At 36.5% G+C, this 17,420-nt stretch overlaps 1 protein-coding gene across 1 annotated transcript; it reads right to left on the bottom strand.

Moving 5' to 3' along the window:
* Positions 1–6,848: 6,848 nt before the first annotated feature.
* On the bottom strand, positions 6,849–11,476 carry LOC117616224 (O-fucosyltransferase 10). Its single transcript, XM_034345471.1, has 10 exons — positions 10,896–11,476; positions 10,146–10,224; positions 9,909–9,976; positions 9,647–9,735; positions 9,079–9,276; positions 8,779–8,983; positions 8,505–8,672; positions 8,048–8,215; positions 7,558–7,748; positions 6,849–7,405 (listed from the first exon to the last, which is right to left on the bottom strand). Exons 1-10 carry the CDS (start codon positions 11,280–11,282, stop codon positions 7,225–7,227), a joined length of 1,734 nt encoding a protein of 577 aa, XP_034201362.1. The 5' UTR covers positions 11,283–11,476; the 3' UTR covers positions 6,849–7,224.
* Between the last annotated feature and the right edge of the window lie 5,944 nt (positions 11,477–17,420).

Raw genomic sequence — 17,420 nt, 5'->3', positions numbered from 1 at the left:
CGCCACCGCTGACGGAGGCTTCGAATGAATTCTGACAGATATCGTCGTTTTTGTTGTAAAGAAAGAAGAGTGGATGAAGCCCACATGCTCTAACATTCAACACCAAATCAAACCACACACCCATCAAACCAAACCACATACCTACCAAACCAAATCACACACCCACCAAACCAAATCACACACCCACCAAACCAAATCACACACCCACCAAACCAAGCCATTTGCTTTGCCTATAAATAGGCATTCTATTTGCTTGTAATGTGAGATGAAATGAGAGAAGATGAAGGGAAGGAAGAAAGAGGGTGAGTGTGTGAAGAGAAAGAGAGCAAAGAGAAATTCTCCTAGAGAGAAAATTAGGTGAGCATACATATTGTAAACACTAGAGTTGTAACCATATTATGTTATGAATGAAAGGTTACTGTTGCTGCTCTCCGAGGACGTAGGCATAGCCGAACCTCGTTAAATGCTGTGTCTCATCTACTTTACGTGCAGCTCAATATTCGCTCATATCCCCGTTCATTTTATAACACGTTATCAGCACGAGAAGCTCTCAGGTATAATTTTTGTGTTGCACTATTATCTATACTACTAACCATTATGTTGATGTAAGGAAGAAAAGTAGTGGAGAAGTTGTGGTCTGCTAGAGAGATATACGAGCAAACCAACTGTAAGGATAAGCTCTATGCCTCTTACTTTTTCTATTATTTTATTATTTCTCTATATTTTTAGTGGTGGTTTTTATCCCCACATTTATTTTATTTATTGTATGGTGTAGGTTTATTACCCATACAACAGTATCTATTTAAAAGGGTGGTGCGGGTTTATCGTCCACGCCTTTACTTTTATTTAAATGTATGGAGCAGAATTAGTGCCCATACAAGCACGTTTACTTTATCGTAAATTTACTTTTACTTAAAGTATGATGTGGAATTAACCCTCATAGTGGAATTAACCCTCATACTTTATGAATTTACTTTACCGCACATTTAATTTTATTTAAAGTATGATGTGGAATTAACCCTCATACTTTATGAATTTACTTTACCGCACATTTAATTTTATTTAAAGTATGGTGCGGGATTAACGTCCATACAGCAAGCAATTTAATTTATGAATTTACTTTACCGCACATTTAATTTTATTTAAAGTATGGTGCGGTTTTATCGTCCATACCAGTAATTTATTTACTAGCAATTTATTTTATGGATTAATTGTGCTGTATGATGAGTTTTTACAGTATGCAGATCAGGACCAGAAGTTCCTTGATCCTCATCATACAATTACATCAGGACTTGAAGATCCTTGATGATGATATTGATATGAGAGCTGGCAGTCTCTCCGGTACTATACATGTAAACAAGAGATCGGACTTGAAGATCCTTGATCCTTGACATGTAAATAAGGACCTAGAGTTCCTTGATGATGTAACAGTACCGTATTGGTTAAAAGTGCCGTACACATGAATAATAACTGTACTGGCAAATGTACTGCACATATGAATAGATATGTATTCATGACTTGATGAATAGTACTATTCACATGAATAGTGACGTATGCATAAATATTAACCATTTTGGGTAAACCGTCACTATATACAAAAGGGAACCTGCAGTTCCTTAAACTCATGGATGAGCAATTAAATGAGATGCCAGAAGTTCCTCAAAATATGGACAATTATGTAAGGGCTTGAAGTCCCAAAATATGTACAGAAAATTGTAAAAATGTCCATACCATGAGAATATGTGATTTTGGCCCGAAGTTCAAAATCTAAGGGATTGAATATCCATACCATGAGAATATGTGATTTTGGCCTGAAGTTCAAAATCTAACAGTGTTGAGAACCTAAAGTTCCAACAATTAAATGGACAACCCTTGAGGTATTATTGCAAATTGTGGTACACCACATATTTCTTTGGCATAAGAGAATGATGAATTTAATAAAGTTCGATTTTGTTATAATCGACACCTCAAGGAAGAAATATATTTTGTGAATTTCGGTTGTTAAGAATACACCGTGAAATGGATAATATCAGTATAAACTCAAATGATGAATTGAGGCTCCCCACATATTTTGTTATATCTGGGCCGGAAGCCCATGGATCCAAATATATGAGAGATCCTGAAACTTGAAGTTGTGGGTGTATAGTAGTTAATGCTCTTCACTACTATATTGAGATATTATCGTGGCTTTTACTCAATTCATATTTCATGTCCATTTGAAAATGGCGAATAAATTATGAGTTTGGGTTTAACCCAGACCAAAAATTCTGGGCTCACATGCATGGAAATATGAGAGATTTGATGTGGTTATTTGAACCTATAAGGCACAAGGTTCCAAACCGTCATTTTGAAAAGACGTAAAAACCACATATGCAAGTTTAAGAACGTGCGCAATTATTATAACAAGGAAATGAACATACAACAGATAGATTTTTACACCTGCAATGAAGGTGCAGGCCCTGTAAAATCTATAAAATTACATTATGTTCTGGAAGCCTCTGAAGGAAGAGGACGGCGCCTCTTAAGCTTAGCCATGAGCCTCTCATGGTCTCCCAAAATTCTTTCATTTGAGACCTGCAGCATGTCTAGCTTTCTCAGTGTATCAGCAGAGTACGAACTCACCAGTTTCAACAAGGAATTATTCTCTCCTTTGAGTTTCTCAACCTCTTTTTGAGACTCATGAAGCATTCTTTGAAGAGAATAATTTTCAGTTGTCAGCTTCTGAACCTCGTTTGCTCTAACACGCAAACGATCAGCCATGTTAGAAACAGAAGCAGCACTCTGAATGCTAAAAGCCATTGAGTCCTCAATAGCCTCTTTTTCAGACCTCCCTGTCAACAACATTTCATCCATTGGAATAATGAAATTCCTAGCTACTGTGACAGCAGTAGCATCATTCATCATCACAGAATCATTAACTGTGAGATGACGATTTTGGGATACAAAGGATGGACGCCAAACTTTGGCGTCCACTGGTTGTTGTGGGAGCATCATTTAAATTGAAATTATTTGGGCAGGAAGAAGAGGAAGCCATTTTAAGAAGGTTTCAAAGAAAGTCTTACAAAACTAAAGTTTCAGAAAATGAAGGAAGTTGAGTTGAAACAAAGTTGAGTTGAAACGCAGTTGCTCAATCAAGTTTTGCAAAGGCAATATCTATAGACGAAAATGTGGCAACTTTTCAGGATTCCAATATCTTCTCGAATCCCCACATTATCTTTTTCTTTCGCAAGAGTCCAAAACTTCACGTGGCCTCTGATAATGCCTGTCGGCACTTTCGGCATTTTCAAGTATTATTTTCAAAGCCGATCTTGCTTTACGGATTTCACGGAGCTACTTTTTCAAAAGTATCCCGAGAATCTCGCAATTTTCCTATGGTTAATTTGAAATTCACCGGTTCTACCTATTCATTGTATTTGTGTATAAATGTGTTACTAACGAAATTTTCTTTGCAGAAGACATCCAGTTTTCCCATACAAAATGATGCAATATCTACTTGTTTTTCTTATCATTAAGCACTTAATATGCCTGAGAAGCAAGACTATCTCTGATCATCCATTCAGGAAGCAAGACTATCCCTGATCATGTTTCTGCAAGATCAGGGAATTGTGAAGGCGGCCTTATGCTCTAATCTCCTGAGGTCCTTCTAGACTAGGAGAATTGAGAGCTTGTTTTCTGCTCCCACCAGCTTCCTTCCTTGATTGATGAGCTGCTTGTCTGCTCCCACCAGCTTCCTTCCTTGATTGCTTACCTTATCTTGCAATCAATATCACAATTTTTTTTGCATTTTTTCTCTTTTTGTAACTCTCTGTTCATAAGAGATTTTATTTCTTTAGAATGAACATCTGAAGAAAGAATCCATGAAGTGATCCTAACTCTGAGAGTTATTTGTGACAGAGAAAAGAATTGTGATTTTGCTTTGCAGGATATAACTAGATCATCAAGCACTACATTTACTGGGCCGATACAAGCATGAATGATACTTGAGAAAAGTTTCTCCCACCTAAGGATGTAAGCAATACTTGTGTTATTTTATGCTTATATACTTATTTGATATTTTATCTTGAAAGGTAACCAAATGGGGAGATAAGTCTGTTCCAAAAGAATGGCTTGTATGTATCCATGAATTATTAATGCAAATTTTACAAATTGCAAGTTGGATACATTGATAATACACTGCACAGATTAAAGTCCCATAAGAACAAAATATGGGTATAGCAGTGATCAATATGATGCACGCCTGTTGCGTAGCAAATGATGTGGATTGAAGTCCCGAAAGGACAATCCTTTGACATGTCAATATTGATATTGTGCACGCCTAATGCGTTGCAAATTGTATGGGTTAAAGTCCCAGAAATCAATTGACATGTATATATTAATCTGTGGCATGCCTGCAGCATGCCATATATATGGTTCTAAATGTTCCAACTCCCTAAATGGAGATTATCCACGCCCTACTATAACATAACGCTCCATTGGAGGTTATAATCCACATTCTCACATAATAAAAGCCCCCTGCAGTGGCTTGGGTACCCAAAAAGCAAAGAAATGCTTATAATTGATGCATGCGCATGCACATGAGAATGGTGGGATCATGAATTGATGAATGACAAATTTTGATTTTGGAGTAGCTACTCAAATCATCAATGGGCTGTGTTGATTGGAACCACGTTCAATTATTAAATGTCGACAATATCATTGGCCAAAATGGAATGAGGCAATTCCATTATAGATGAGAATGAACGTGAAAGAACAAACCCACAGTACGAACCCCAAAATTTGTTAATACTGAAAGTTATACTTGGGTGTTCGGAATAAAAGGGAATATACCTACTTTGTATGACACAATGTTTCTGGCAGAAACAAGGAATGTTGGGTTTTCTCCATATTTTCAAAATTCAATTGTGCCCCCCCTTATTGCACATGGAGACCAACATGTTATCTCTAAAAGTTATTAAATGCATGGAGCATATTGCCAAAAGCGATTTCCTAAAGATGTATAAATAGCTCGGTTAAAGCTATATAATGTGTCATAAAGTTTAATCCCTTTAAACAAAATCCTTGAAAGGATTGAAATTGCATGAAGCAAGTCCCTGAATGACATGTGCCTGAAGCACAAAATCCGTACTCAATACTAATATGCATAAATTGCCTCAGTGAGTACATTAATATGTTTGCAAACACATTAAAGCTTCTCAAGAGTTCCAGAAATATTTGTCTCGACTGAAAGATCGAGCATTATGCCAACAAGATTATTGCTTATACTAAGAAAGTATTGAAGCATTTTTATGCAGATTATCCGTTGGCCACTTGAAGGATTTTCCGGACGTATATTGGACCGGACATCGTATTTTCCAGATAGAGCTCAACTCCATCATTTTGGGATGATGTGAGGTATATTTGATGCTATTTCCGCATAACACTATGTACGGGCATATTCTTTCAAGTGAACTTACAAATAGCCCAAGTTTTGTTGGAAACGCGGACTCTGAAAAAATTTTATGATTTACATAGAGATAGCTCACTGGAAATATATTTACTTACTCAACTACGAGAATTATTAATGGCTACATCCTCCACTCACTCCGAAAGATTCTCACTCCAAAAGATAGTCATGAAGACATCAGGGGGAGATATTAATCAGGGGGAGCATCCAGAAGTATGCTATACAGATTGTTATACTCTTTTTTCTTCCTTCCATCAGTTTTCTACCTCACTAGGTTTTCTCCAAGCAAGGTTTTAATGAGACAACCAATCTAGGGACATGTGGTCTCCAAGGGGGAGTGTTGTAAAGAAAGAAGAGTGGATGAAGCCCACATGCTCTAACATTCAACACCAAATCAAACCACACACCCATCAAACCAAACCACATACCTACCAAACCAAATCACACACCCATAAACCAAATCACACACCCACCAAACCAAATCACACACCCACCAAACCAAGCCATTTGCTTTGCCTATAAATAGGCATTCTATTTGCTTGTAATGTAAGATGAAATGAGAGAAGATGAAGGGAAGGAAGAAAGAGGGTGAGTGTGTGAAGAGAAAGAGAGTCAAAGAGAAATTCTCCTAGAGAGAAAATTAGGTGAGCATACATATTGTAAACACTAGAGTTGTAACCATATTATGTTATGAATGAAAGGTTACTGTTGCTGCTCTCCGAGGACGTAGGCATAGCCGAACCTCGTTAAATGCTGTGTCTCATCTACTTTACGTGCAGTTCAATATTCGCTCATATCCCCGTTCATTTTATAACAGTTTTAACGTTTATCAACTTTAAAATTTCTTTTTAAAAAAATACAGCAAAAGATGAAACCGAAAATGTCATATTTACCCTTACCTTAGAGACGGGCATGGCACACTTCCATGATGAAGTAATCTAACCTAACTCATGTTTACAAGAGCACTGGTTTTGTACCATATGTTATATTATGGTTAACCATAATCAAATTTTATTGCATTCATTACAAAAATTTAACAATAGTTTATAGTAATGCATAAGGTCAAGTTAATATACATGTAACAAGTAGCACATGACTGTCTACTTCTTAATCTAGCGTTATTTCTCTTTTAAATGTTGAAAGAACAAGTCATCTCAATTGGTACACTAAATGTTTTCACATATCATGCTGACTCTTGGTCTTGTAATATCGAAATAGGTCCCAAAATCGAATCCTCCTCTCTGTTGATTAAAGAAAACAATGCAGCCACTATACTTACTATATCAAAGTTGTTTCCAAGATACAAAACGATGCGCAAACTTGCAAGAACAAAGTATTTATGTACTCAGAATTCAGAAATGCCTTGAAGGCTGAAAAAAAACAATCAAACTGCAAAACCAGCGTATCAACCCCTAAACCCCATCTGACCCGAGCTGGAATGTCATATCTAGCTAAAAACTTATATGTCAAACATCCAATCTATGTACGAGAAATGTTGAACAATGCCCCAACATTGCCAGAGGCTGCTCCTGACATATCCATACGAAAAAGGGAAAAAAGAATAACATGAAATAAGGGAATCCTACTGCAACCAAAATTGGAAAACCTGCTGTAAGGACTATCTACATTTTCCCAACAGGCTTTAGAGCAATGAGCCGCTTCAAAATCCACAGTAGAAAAGAGCCAAGGCCCCACTATAAATCGCGTCTGATGACGGCACAGGTAAAAGAAACTTTTGAAGCTTTAGGTTTGTTTTTTCATCTCCTAGATTGTCATGAAAATCAAGAATGTGCAGATGGGTCAATCCGAGTGCTATTGTGTTTTTGGAGACACCCACAATCTGGCAAAGGGTAGCTGTATACAGAAGATTTTTTGGTGAATTTTTTCACTCTAGGTATTATCTTTCCCTTGCGGTCACTTTCCGTGAGCATTGCTTCCATCTCAAGTTTGAAATCTTTCCAGCTGCAAAAACAAATATATACAGAGTTTGCATATAAGCCTACTGTTAGCATATATAAACTTGAAATCTTAAAAAGGGTGTTGCAAGCAGAAAGTCTTTTATTTTACAGAAACTACACCTACGTTATTTTACATAAACTACACCTACACAATACCTGATACTCATGTCATGCAGTAAAACAACAAGCTTGCGCTTATCAGGTATAATGGTCTTGGCATGTCCACCATTAAGGAATCTCCGATGACCCATTAGGAAATGTGGGAAGTTCCCACCCTGTGTTGTTACAAAAACCTCACTAGACAAGCATACTGTATAATCCAAAGCTGCCAATCTCGAAGAATATCCCTAGCAAAAGAGATAACCAGATTTAGAGCATGTGGAAGTTCAACATGAGAGTGGCTATTTCATTTTTGGTACAGATTGGTTTCTTCAGAGTTCATAGCATTTGTCAACCCATTACTAAAATCATGAATTTACCCATTACTAAAATCATGAATTTAACCAGGCTGAACTTTACAATTTCAAAGATAGAAGTAGAGCCAGAGTAGATAAACTTTTGGGGTGGTAGATTTCAAAGTGATTGTTTCACCAATTCCAAAATACTCTCTTGGCACACAGTTAATAAAAGCTAGTAAGATATGTACCTTAAAAGGAGCAAGCTCATCTGGTGTTGCAAGAGACTCCTTTGTATGCAGATAGGGAAACATCTTTAGCAGAGGGGCTAAATGTTTCTCTGCCCAGTAGATTTTTCCTGAGGCTAAATAAATTGAAGTGCTATTATCAAACCCCATACCCCGCAGCATCATTCCAACCTACACTGACAACAAATGTGCAGGAAAGAGATTATTTCTCCATGGTAGACAGCTATGAGCAAGAAAGTACGAGATACATGTGGAATTATGACAACAAAATTAGAATCTAAGATAACCACATTTTCTCCTTTAAAAAAAGGTTTATCGGGAATACCTTACATTCAAAGTTCTAAAGGTCTAAAAAGCAACAAAAGTTATCAAAGTAGATTAACGCCACAGGTTTATCTGGAACACCTTACATTCAAAGTTACAGGTCTAAAAAGCAATAATAGTTATCAAAGTAGATTACCTCCAAAGGGGTTAGTGGGCATTTTCCATCAATCCGATTGAGACCAGGCAGAGTTACACGGCCTTTTCGTTTGAACTTATCTCCCCATCCTTTTTGTCGAATTGAATTCATTTCACTATTTTCAGCCTCTCCCCCATCATACAAACAACATGAGAATGCCACCATGTCCTGCAGGATGAAGAAAGACAGTTGATAACATGATTAATTTTCTTGACCATTAAACATAAGATGAACCAAAAACTTTTAACAATTTACAGAAAATAAGCTCCATTACCTCCTCAAAACGGAGGTGGATCGAAACATACTTTCCACCAGTCCTTGAACTCATCTCAGTCATTCGTTCAACTAGTTTCCTTGCCAAATTTGATATGGGAGAAGAGAACTTCAATGCTTCATAATTAGCAAGGCATCTTAAATGCTGAATAGAAGGTGGGACATTCATTGCTAATCTATTAGCAAATGGAGCTATGCGGATAACCCTGCATAAACCAAAAAGCAAGCAAAAACAACAGAATTAATTTCCAAAAAGAAAATTGATATAGAATGGAAAAAAAAAAAATAGTTCAGTACCTACCCCTGCCTCTGCAGGATAGGATAAACTTCTCCTTTGTAATAACGGACAGGAGCCCAAGCTTGGACACGAAGGGTTGGTATGTTAGCGATGCTGTGATCATATCTCTCCAATACCATCTCAGGTAGCTCTTTAACCACTTTAACATGGCCTTCAAGGGTGGCTATGAAATGATCTTCATCATATATATCACCAAAAGTGCTGCCAAACAAAAGATACTTTTTTATATTTGAATTGAAAGCACAATAAGGAAATTTCACAAGATCATTTAACGCAAGATTATAAAGAGATCATTCTCCTCATGCTGTCTATAAGCTCCAAGTTCTCCTATCACATGACAGGCTTTTCAATAGATGTTATTGGTCATTTAGATGACGACTGCGTATGAACCTGACAACCCCATTTTAGCTCCGGACACATTGAAGTTGGTTAGACATGGTTATACACACTTATCAAGATTAATGAGGCAAGCTTGCTAAACTATAATGCAGTATTGAATCAATTTTCTTCATTGAAAGAACTATTATTTAAAGTTTTAAGAGTCAGGACTTTAATAATATAGTTCCTTTACCTTGGATCCCTCCAAACATTATGAAATTCAAAGTTAGGAATAACGAGAATTGCATTCAAGAGTCCAGCAAGAGCCACGGCATTGCAAATCTGTGAAAAAGCATGTTTTAGTAGGAAGAACAAACTGTATATTCCAGCACATAGGAGATATGTAAAGTTACCAAAAAACACACCATAGATATCTGGTCGCCTTAATGCTCTAGTTTTCAAAGAAAACAAATGAAAATTGAAATATTATAAGAATAATAGGACAAGTAGCATACCGCAGAGCGTTGTTGGTTAAGACCACCATTAACCTCCACAATCAAGTAAACACTAGGGCCAGGGGACTCTGAAATTCAATGGAGAATATATTAGGTGCCAAAAAAAAACTATCAGATAAAGATTTACGACCATTGATTCCAAAACTACCAAACCTTCAATTTCCCACAAGTAAATTTAATAGTTTGTCAAAATTGTAGCAGCCATCTTAATACAAGATTGTGCTGTCTTGAAAATACCTAACTGTAGTCCAGCAGTCGAAGGCGGGCATGGCTTCTGCTCTTTCAGCTTTCTTCTGTATCTCCACACAGAAGACAACTACAGCAAGAAACAACATATCATCTTGGTTAATAGCATTATAGCAATAATTTCACTGCACGTTAAATTCAGCAACAATTGAGGAGCAGAGCACAGTGGCAAAATAACTGAGCAAGTGATAATGGCCATTACAGTAGTACTTGAAAGCAAAATTAGGATCTAAACGTATCCACATCAAAGTTTGACTATCTGCAAATTCCCCGTTTTCATAAACTATCAACTCCTTTTGCTTTCAAAATAAAGATGCCCCATACCAAATTCAAATAAAATTCTTCTACCCATAACTAACTTCCACGTTCAGATATCAGAAAGTTCATATAATTCAGATACTGTACAAGCATTTCTTTAGAGAAACACTGGGAAAAAGAGAAGAACAGCGAGAACTAAGTAACTGTGCTACAATCCTACTGTTTATTTGATCGGAAAACTTTAGGGAAAATTTTGAAATCACAGATTTAAGCTGCAATAGTCTTGTATAAGTAAAGTTTTTGTCCTTTAGCTACAAAATGAAAATCTGAAGTCGAAACATTTTATTGCTTTTACTTTTCATGCTTTACTCTTTTGATGGAGAACGACGCTTTTCCTGCATTTTCCCAGAAACCAAACAAACAGAGAGCAACAAAAAGGGTATTCATCAAAACAAAAAAGGAGAGAAACCCAAGAAGCCAAACCTCAATTGGGGTGGAATTATCAGCCTGAATGTGAGGCCAGAGCAGCTCAAACATTTCGTGACTACGGTACACAGAACCGGGAAGAGGGGTATGACCCACCAGACCAGAGAACGGGCCGACACACATGATAAGCCCAGAGACGTAGAGCAGAGGCAGCACCACCAGTAACCGAAGGAATCGGCGGAGGAGAAGAAATCCGGCGACGACGGAGATGGGTTTGGACCGGAACTTCCGGCGGCAGTGGGAGAGTGTGCTGGAGTGTCGGCGGGGTGACGGTGGTGGGCTGGGTGATGTGCTGCTGCTGCTCTCGCTGCCGTTCCCACCTCCACCACCACCGCCATTGCCATTGTAGTGGTGGTGGTGGTGAGGCTTGGCCTTCATTCCCATGCAATTGAAGTGTGAGAGAATTCCAGAGAGAGTGTGTTAAAAGAAAAGGATGGGTTCTCTGATTCAGAGAGTTGCAGCAAGATTTTTAGGAGAAATAGTATGTCACAGAGAGAGAGAGAGAGAGAGAGAGAGAGAGAGAGAGAGGCTGAGTGGCTTGAATTTGAGTTGAAGCCAAGCCAATGATGGATACAGTTGTGATGGACTTTCCTTCCTTTCTTTTTCAGGTGATGGGGATGGACAAATAGACAAATAGACAATAGAGTGTGTTTTGGGTTTTTTCGCGTAACTAATTAATTAACCTCTCTATTATTAGTAGAGATTTGGCTTTCTTGTTCATTTCTATTCTCAACTAGTCCTACTTTCAATTTTGAATGAAACGTCCTATTCTGTCTGCTTCCCTTTCAAATATCATATGCTATCTATGAGATATGAGGAGGACATCAAAAATTGGGCTCAATGAGATTATCTTTCATTTTTTTTTTTAATTATCAAAAAACTAATCAAATTGTTAAATTACAAGAAATGATTTTCGAACTCAAATATCAAAAGACAGAGTCACTGCATCCGCCAACTAACCTAACTCACATATACTTGTTTGTTAATTTTTGCACACACATGCCAACCGGCTGATGTATAAGAAAATAAGTTAAATTAGTTGGACATGAAAACGTTCTCATTTATTAAATTTGTTTATAAGTTTTAGGGAAAATTTTAGCTATACCACTATATATTTACATGCACATAAAGTTAATAATATTCACTAATTTCTCTTAATGAAATAGTAAAATAGGTCAGGAGCTATGCCACATAAATTGGAATTAAAATTAAATTTTCTTTTTCTTTTTTATATAATATAATATAATATATAAGAAGAGATCTACTTTTGGGTCCTGCTCTAGAATAGTTACAGAAGAGAGTGCATGTTCTTTTTTTTGGACAAGCCACCTAGTTTTTGTTCTGCAAATAATGGAGTGTAGTGAAGTTGATGGCTGCAGCCACCCAAGCCAGCCACCTAAGCCAAGCCGACATGGGATACATGGCAGAAAAATTTAGATACTATATTTTAATTAATTCATTCATATAACAGAGGCGCAAAATAGTTTCAATTCTTCTGGTCGCCTCGCCAGATGGAGAAGGTGAACGGCTGCAACCCAACCCCGTTTACAGGTGCGTCGCCTCAGGTTCGGCCTTTACCACATTCCCACTATACAAACACTTCCATTTTTTAAATCCTATTTTAAAAATTATTTGGACATTTATGCCCTCGTAAGGAACATGTTATTACACATTTAACCACCATGTAATGATTTTTTTTTTTCCTTTTTTGTTCTTTTACTATAATAAGATGAGGGAAGAGGAGAATTGTTGAATTGAATCTCTCCTCCCATCCCATGTACCCAAAAAGAAACAATATACTGAAACAAGTAAAGTGAAAATTGGATCAAGAGTTTGTCATTGTGGAGGCATACCAAAAAAAGCTTATTAAACTGAATGTAGGTGGGCGTGTCTTGGCCTTCTCTTAGTTGAGAGACGTTTCATCAAATATCTTACTTATTTTTTATAAAATTGAAATTCCATAACATTATGATCGAATACTCACTCAAGATTAATGGAATGAAAAGGAAAAAAAATTCTTGGAGTCATTAGGACTAATGCGGCTCCATCACGTGTTGCACAAATGAAATAAATACTACGAAAAATTGGTGACAATAGTACTAAAATTTGGTTTTGTGGTTATCTTCTAACCAACTTATCTTAAAGGGAAAATTGAGTATGCATTAAGAAAGTAGTAGTATATGCATGGCGATATAAGAAAGCATCAAGCGAATGTCAATGAAGAAATGGATAATTTAAGAGTGGTGAAGTATTTTAAAAGCTTGAAAAGTCCCAATCCATTATCCTAATATAAATCTAAGCAAAGTTAACAAACCAATAGATGTAAGGTTACCAAAGAGAGGTAGACACTTCGGTGTGTATGTTCTTCGATCTAAGCATAAATTCTAAATATGTATAGTTATTCCGTAAGTATTAATATCTTGATTAATATTTGCTAAACTCATAAATAATTAAATTAAACTTATTAAATTAAAGAATAATCCAATATATTACGCCTTACAAGTCGCTATAGAGACTTTGGCATTTTTCATAATCTTCTATAAACAATAATGTCTTAGCTCCACTCATGGCAAAATTATCAACTCCACTTATCCCATAATCATGAACTCCATTACCATTCAACTCTAGGCAAAAAAATCCTAAAACTCGATAGATATTCGACGGACGTAGAGCTCTTGCCAGAGTGCCGAAGTCACACGTAGGCTTGAGATGGCCATGCCCCTCCAAGCCGCCATCACCTATATATTCCACCCAAAACTAAGTCCAATTGGAAGTGGGCGAGTGCGACATAGCACTTGGCTTGGCACTTTGACGTGGGTTATAGGGTATACGTATGCTTTCATTCTATCCCTTTCATCCGCATGCCATTCGGGCACTTCCTAATGCAGCCGAGTCCATCGCCATCCAACTGAAAACATTGCCATTCCGGAGACTTTGGAAAAATCCAAAGGAAAGAGAAATTTTTTAAAAGAAGTCAAAATGGATAAAATTACTCTTATTTATTTTTGAATTTTCTAAGGAATTCTTTATATTTGCATGTCTTTGATTTGAAAATTGAGAGATTTTTCTGTCTTTTTTGAAAAAACCTTAACTTTTTTCAAAAATAAATTTTTTTTTATAGCTAAAACCTAAATTTACTATTAAAAGGGAACCTAGTTTTTAAAGGCAACTAAGGTGGTTCATTATCTCACTAGGCAGGCAGGCAGGCAACTTGTTTGGCCCAAAAAAATTCGAACCACAAACATAACCTGAAGGACCGCTAAATAATACCCAGATAAAGATGAAAAGCATAAAGCATACTGGTTGGGACCATTTGGAAGCTTACATAACTTCAACAACAAGGAGATGGTGATGCCCATTACTAGAATTTTGAGTCGACATATGAGTTTTTTTCTTTCTTCTCAATTTGGGCAGAAGGGATTCAAACTTCAAATAGAGTACCACTAAATCAAGAGCTAATTGATTAGTAACAGCAAGTGTATATTTGAATTTCTAAAACGACTTGTTTTACCAATTAAAAATAAGAAATGAAAAATGCACCCCCGAAAATTTAAAAAATGTTTTAAAAGAATCTTGATCAATAAAGATAAATTGGGAAGAAACATTATTATTAGAAAAATTATTGGATTTCTATATCATACAAAATAAATGTTTTCAATTTGTTAAAATCAACCTTTTTTCCAATGTTTAACAGAGAATAAACCCTTTATAGTTTAGGGGTTGTTTTTTTGTTGGTTGTAAAGCAGTGGTACTCTTTTTTCTTGACCGAATTTTCCTCCATTTTAGAAGACTTTTTAAGACAAAGTTTTAATAAGGCCACACTTATTGCATCACCCGATTTTAGGTTTATGTTCTTTTGTTTTTTGTTTTCAAGTCCCTCATGATTTGGTTCAGGTAGTCAACTTCTTAAATGAATGTGCTTTCCAGCAGCCAATTTCTTAGGAGGATTGTGCTTGTGTCCTGCCTTTCATGATGATTTTGGTGTTCAGAATTGTTCACTTCAACCAAAAAAAAAAAAATCAACCTTATTTCTTTTCAAGAAAAGTTCTTTGAAATACTAGTTGGTTCATAAGGGTAGAATGGTCATATAAGAAAACAGGGTGCCACGGATGTGGTGGTGGCATCCCATCACGTGGGAACTATGAATTCGTTAAAAGACCAAAAAGGTTAAAAGAAACGAAGAGTACCGAAAACTCTCCGAGACATGCGGTTCGTCCGCTTTATCAGGGATGGACGGAGTCGCACTTACGATATTACCCCCCCTAATCCAATAGTGCTTTTAAGCTTTGTGATGGTATTTCAGTAAACTGATGCAAGTTAATCTCTTAAATTAATTCCAATCAAATGGGTTTATTAGGTGTGCGATCCCTATAAAATCTGCAGTTGTGCAATGCCAGATGGATTTCAGCAAAACAAGATATGCTGATTTTATATTCTAATCATCCACACATTGTGTTGTAATTTGTGAGTGTCACTAAAGTTAACAATCTTAGAAATTGAATAAAAAAAGTGCCCTTGCAACATTCCAACTTGCTAGGGTTTGGGTTAACTTAAGCCCCATGATCTTTGCATTGTGAACATTCTTTTTAAAAGAAAACGAACAATACAAGCATTACAAGTGTGTATATAGGGCAATTGCTAAGTGCAAACACAATTCTTATTCATTCTCGATCTTAATTTCATAGGATGTTAGAATGTACATCTTCGATTCAAGTTAGTTTATGATTGAATTTTGATCTTACATTGTAATGAGAATGAAGTATCATTGAACCCAAAACCATTATTGGACTCATATAAACTTTGACAAACTATTCTGTACAAAGTTGAAACAAAGTGAGTTTGACATATTGCATAACTTTAGGGAAACAATGTGCAAGGTTTAATGATATAGTTAGTTAAGGTTTTGCCCAACTAAACAAGCATAAAGTGATTTAGCTCTATCTTTCCAAATCGAAAAGGAAGTTTAAGGTGATTGGATAGGATGCAATCCCACCCCTTGAAGACCAAATTACAATTTGTTGTATTTATAGTTTTGACTCGATTTTTGTTGCTTTAGGGCCTGTTTCAATTTTAGTTTTAGTTTTTTTAGTTCTTATTTTTTTGGCGCTAGAGTATAGAGGAAAAAGAAGGAGAATGAAAATGTGGATGAGACTGAAGATGAAGTTTACGATTTGAACTTACTTGCACTGACCAAGCTAAACGACATGAATAAAATTATTAACATTGAATTACAGCAAACAAAAATGTAAATTCAACCAGCCATCCTTGAATTACAACCGACATCAAAGTGGTAAATCAAACATGCTAACATGGAAATTCCAGGTAAAACCAAATGCACCAAGAAATGGTCCATCAATGTCTTATCTTTACTGTTTGGAGAAGTTTCCAGCTTCTTGCATTAATAGCTCTCCATCAACTATGTGATAATAAAAAACTTGAATGTTCCGAATACGCAATGACAAAACTTAGGTGTGGAGTTTTGCTGGTGGGGCTAAGTTTGCTATTAGCCATGGATGCATAAACTGGAAAGCTGGTTAGGGAGACAAATAAATCTGCTGCGTCAGTACAGAGAATTCATCACCTCATTGAAGAGCTCTTTAAGTTAGATACAAATCTAAATGCCTTTGTCGTGTCTTCAGACGTCCTACCATCCATTTTTTCGACAGCGATGTCCTTTTGAACTAGCTAGCGCTCAAGATATTTATCCTTTGATTAGGTTTTCATGTTTGTTAGTTTGAGAGAACACAAGTTTTCAAAACAAGTAATGCCAAATTAACATGGCATTGTTCCCTTGGTTTATGTACCATGGTTGATTTTTTCAACGGAATCATATCTTTAAATTGCAAATTTGTTTTATTGACTTTATTTCATGAAAATATTTTTTAAAAACATTCTTTGAAAAGATTACCGGACGAGCCCTTAACAACTGACAAATCCTAAGCTATGCAATTCCTAATGTCAATGTGCCCTACCAAACCAATGCCAATGTCAACTATACTTAGGATCAAACCAATACGGCGGTGTTGTAGTTTTCAGTTGGTTAATGACAATCCTTACTCTACTTTGATGAAAACAATCTGGGGGAGGAGTTGGTTTTCAGTTGGTTGGTTGGGCGGCTCATATAAATAACAGCAGCATATATATATGTATTGTTAATGTCACATTCATAAATTTTGTAGAGCCAGAATTGGAACACTAAAGTCAGGCAAGCCTCTCTCCTGGAGCCACCCCCTTGGGGTAATAATCGGGCCTACCCCCCCTCCTGGTTATGTTGTGGAGAGGTTTTCCCTCCCAACTTTTGTTGGGTTTTGTCTGATCCTTGCTTTTGCAAGGTTTTGTTTCATCCCTATTTATCTAGGGTTTGTGTCTCAGCCTTTTGGTGCTGGTTTTTGGAAGATCTTGATAGATCTGCTGCTTTTGTGGTAGATATCGTGTAAATCTCTCTGTATTGGAGGTAGAGCTGTTGAATTTGGTGGATCTACAATCTATTGTGCTTGAGGATCAGGTGGGGATTAGAAGATA

Source organism: Prunus dulcis, chromosome 1, assembly GCF_902201215.1.
Source record: "Prunus dulcis chromosome 1, ALMONDv2, whole genome shotgun sequence".
NCBI lineage: Eukaryota > Viridiplantae > Streptophyta > Magnoliopsida > Rosales > Rosaceae > Prunus > Prunus dulcis.
Note: the sequence above shows the minus strand (reverse complement) of the source record. Positions and strands in the feature narration are given on the sequence as shown.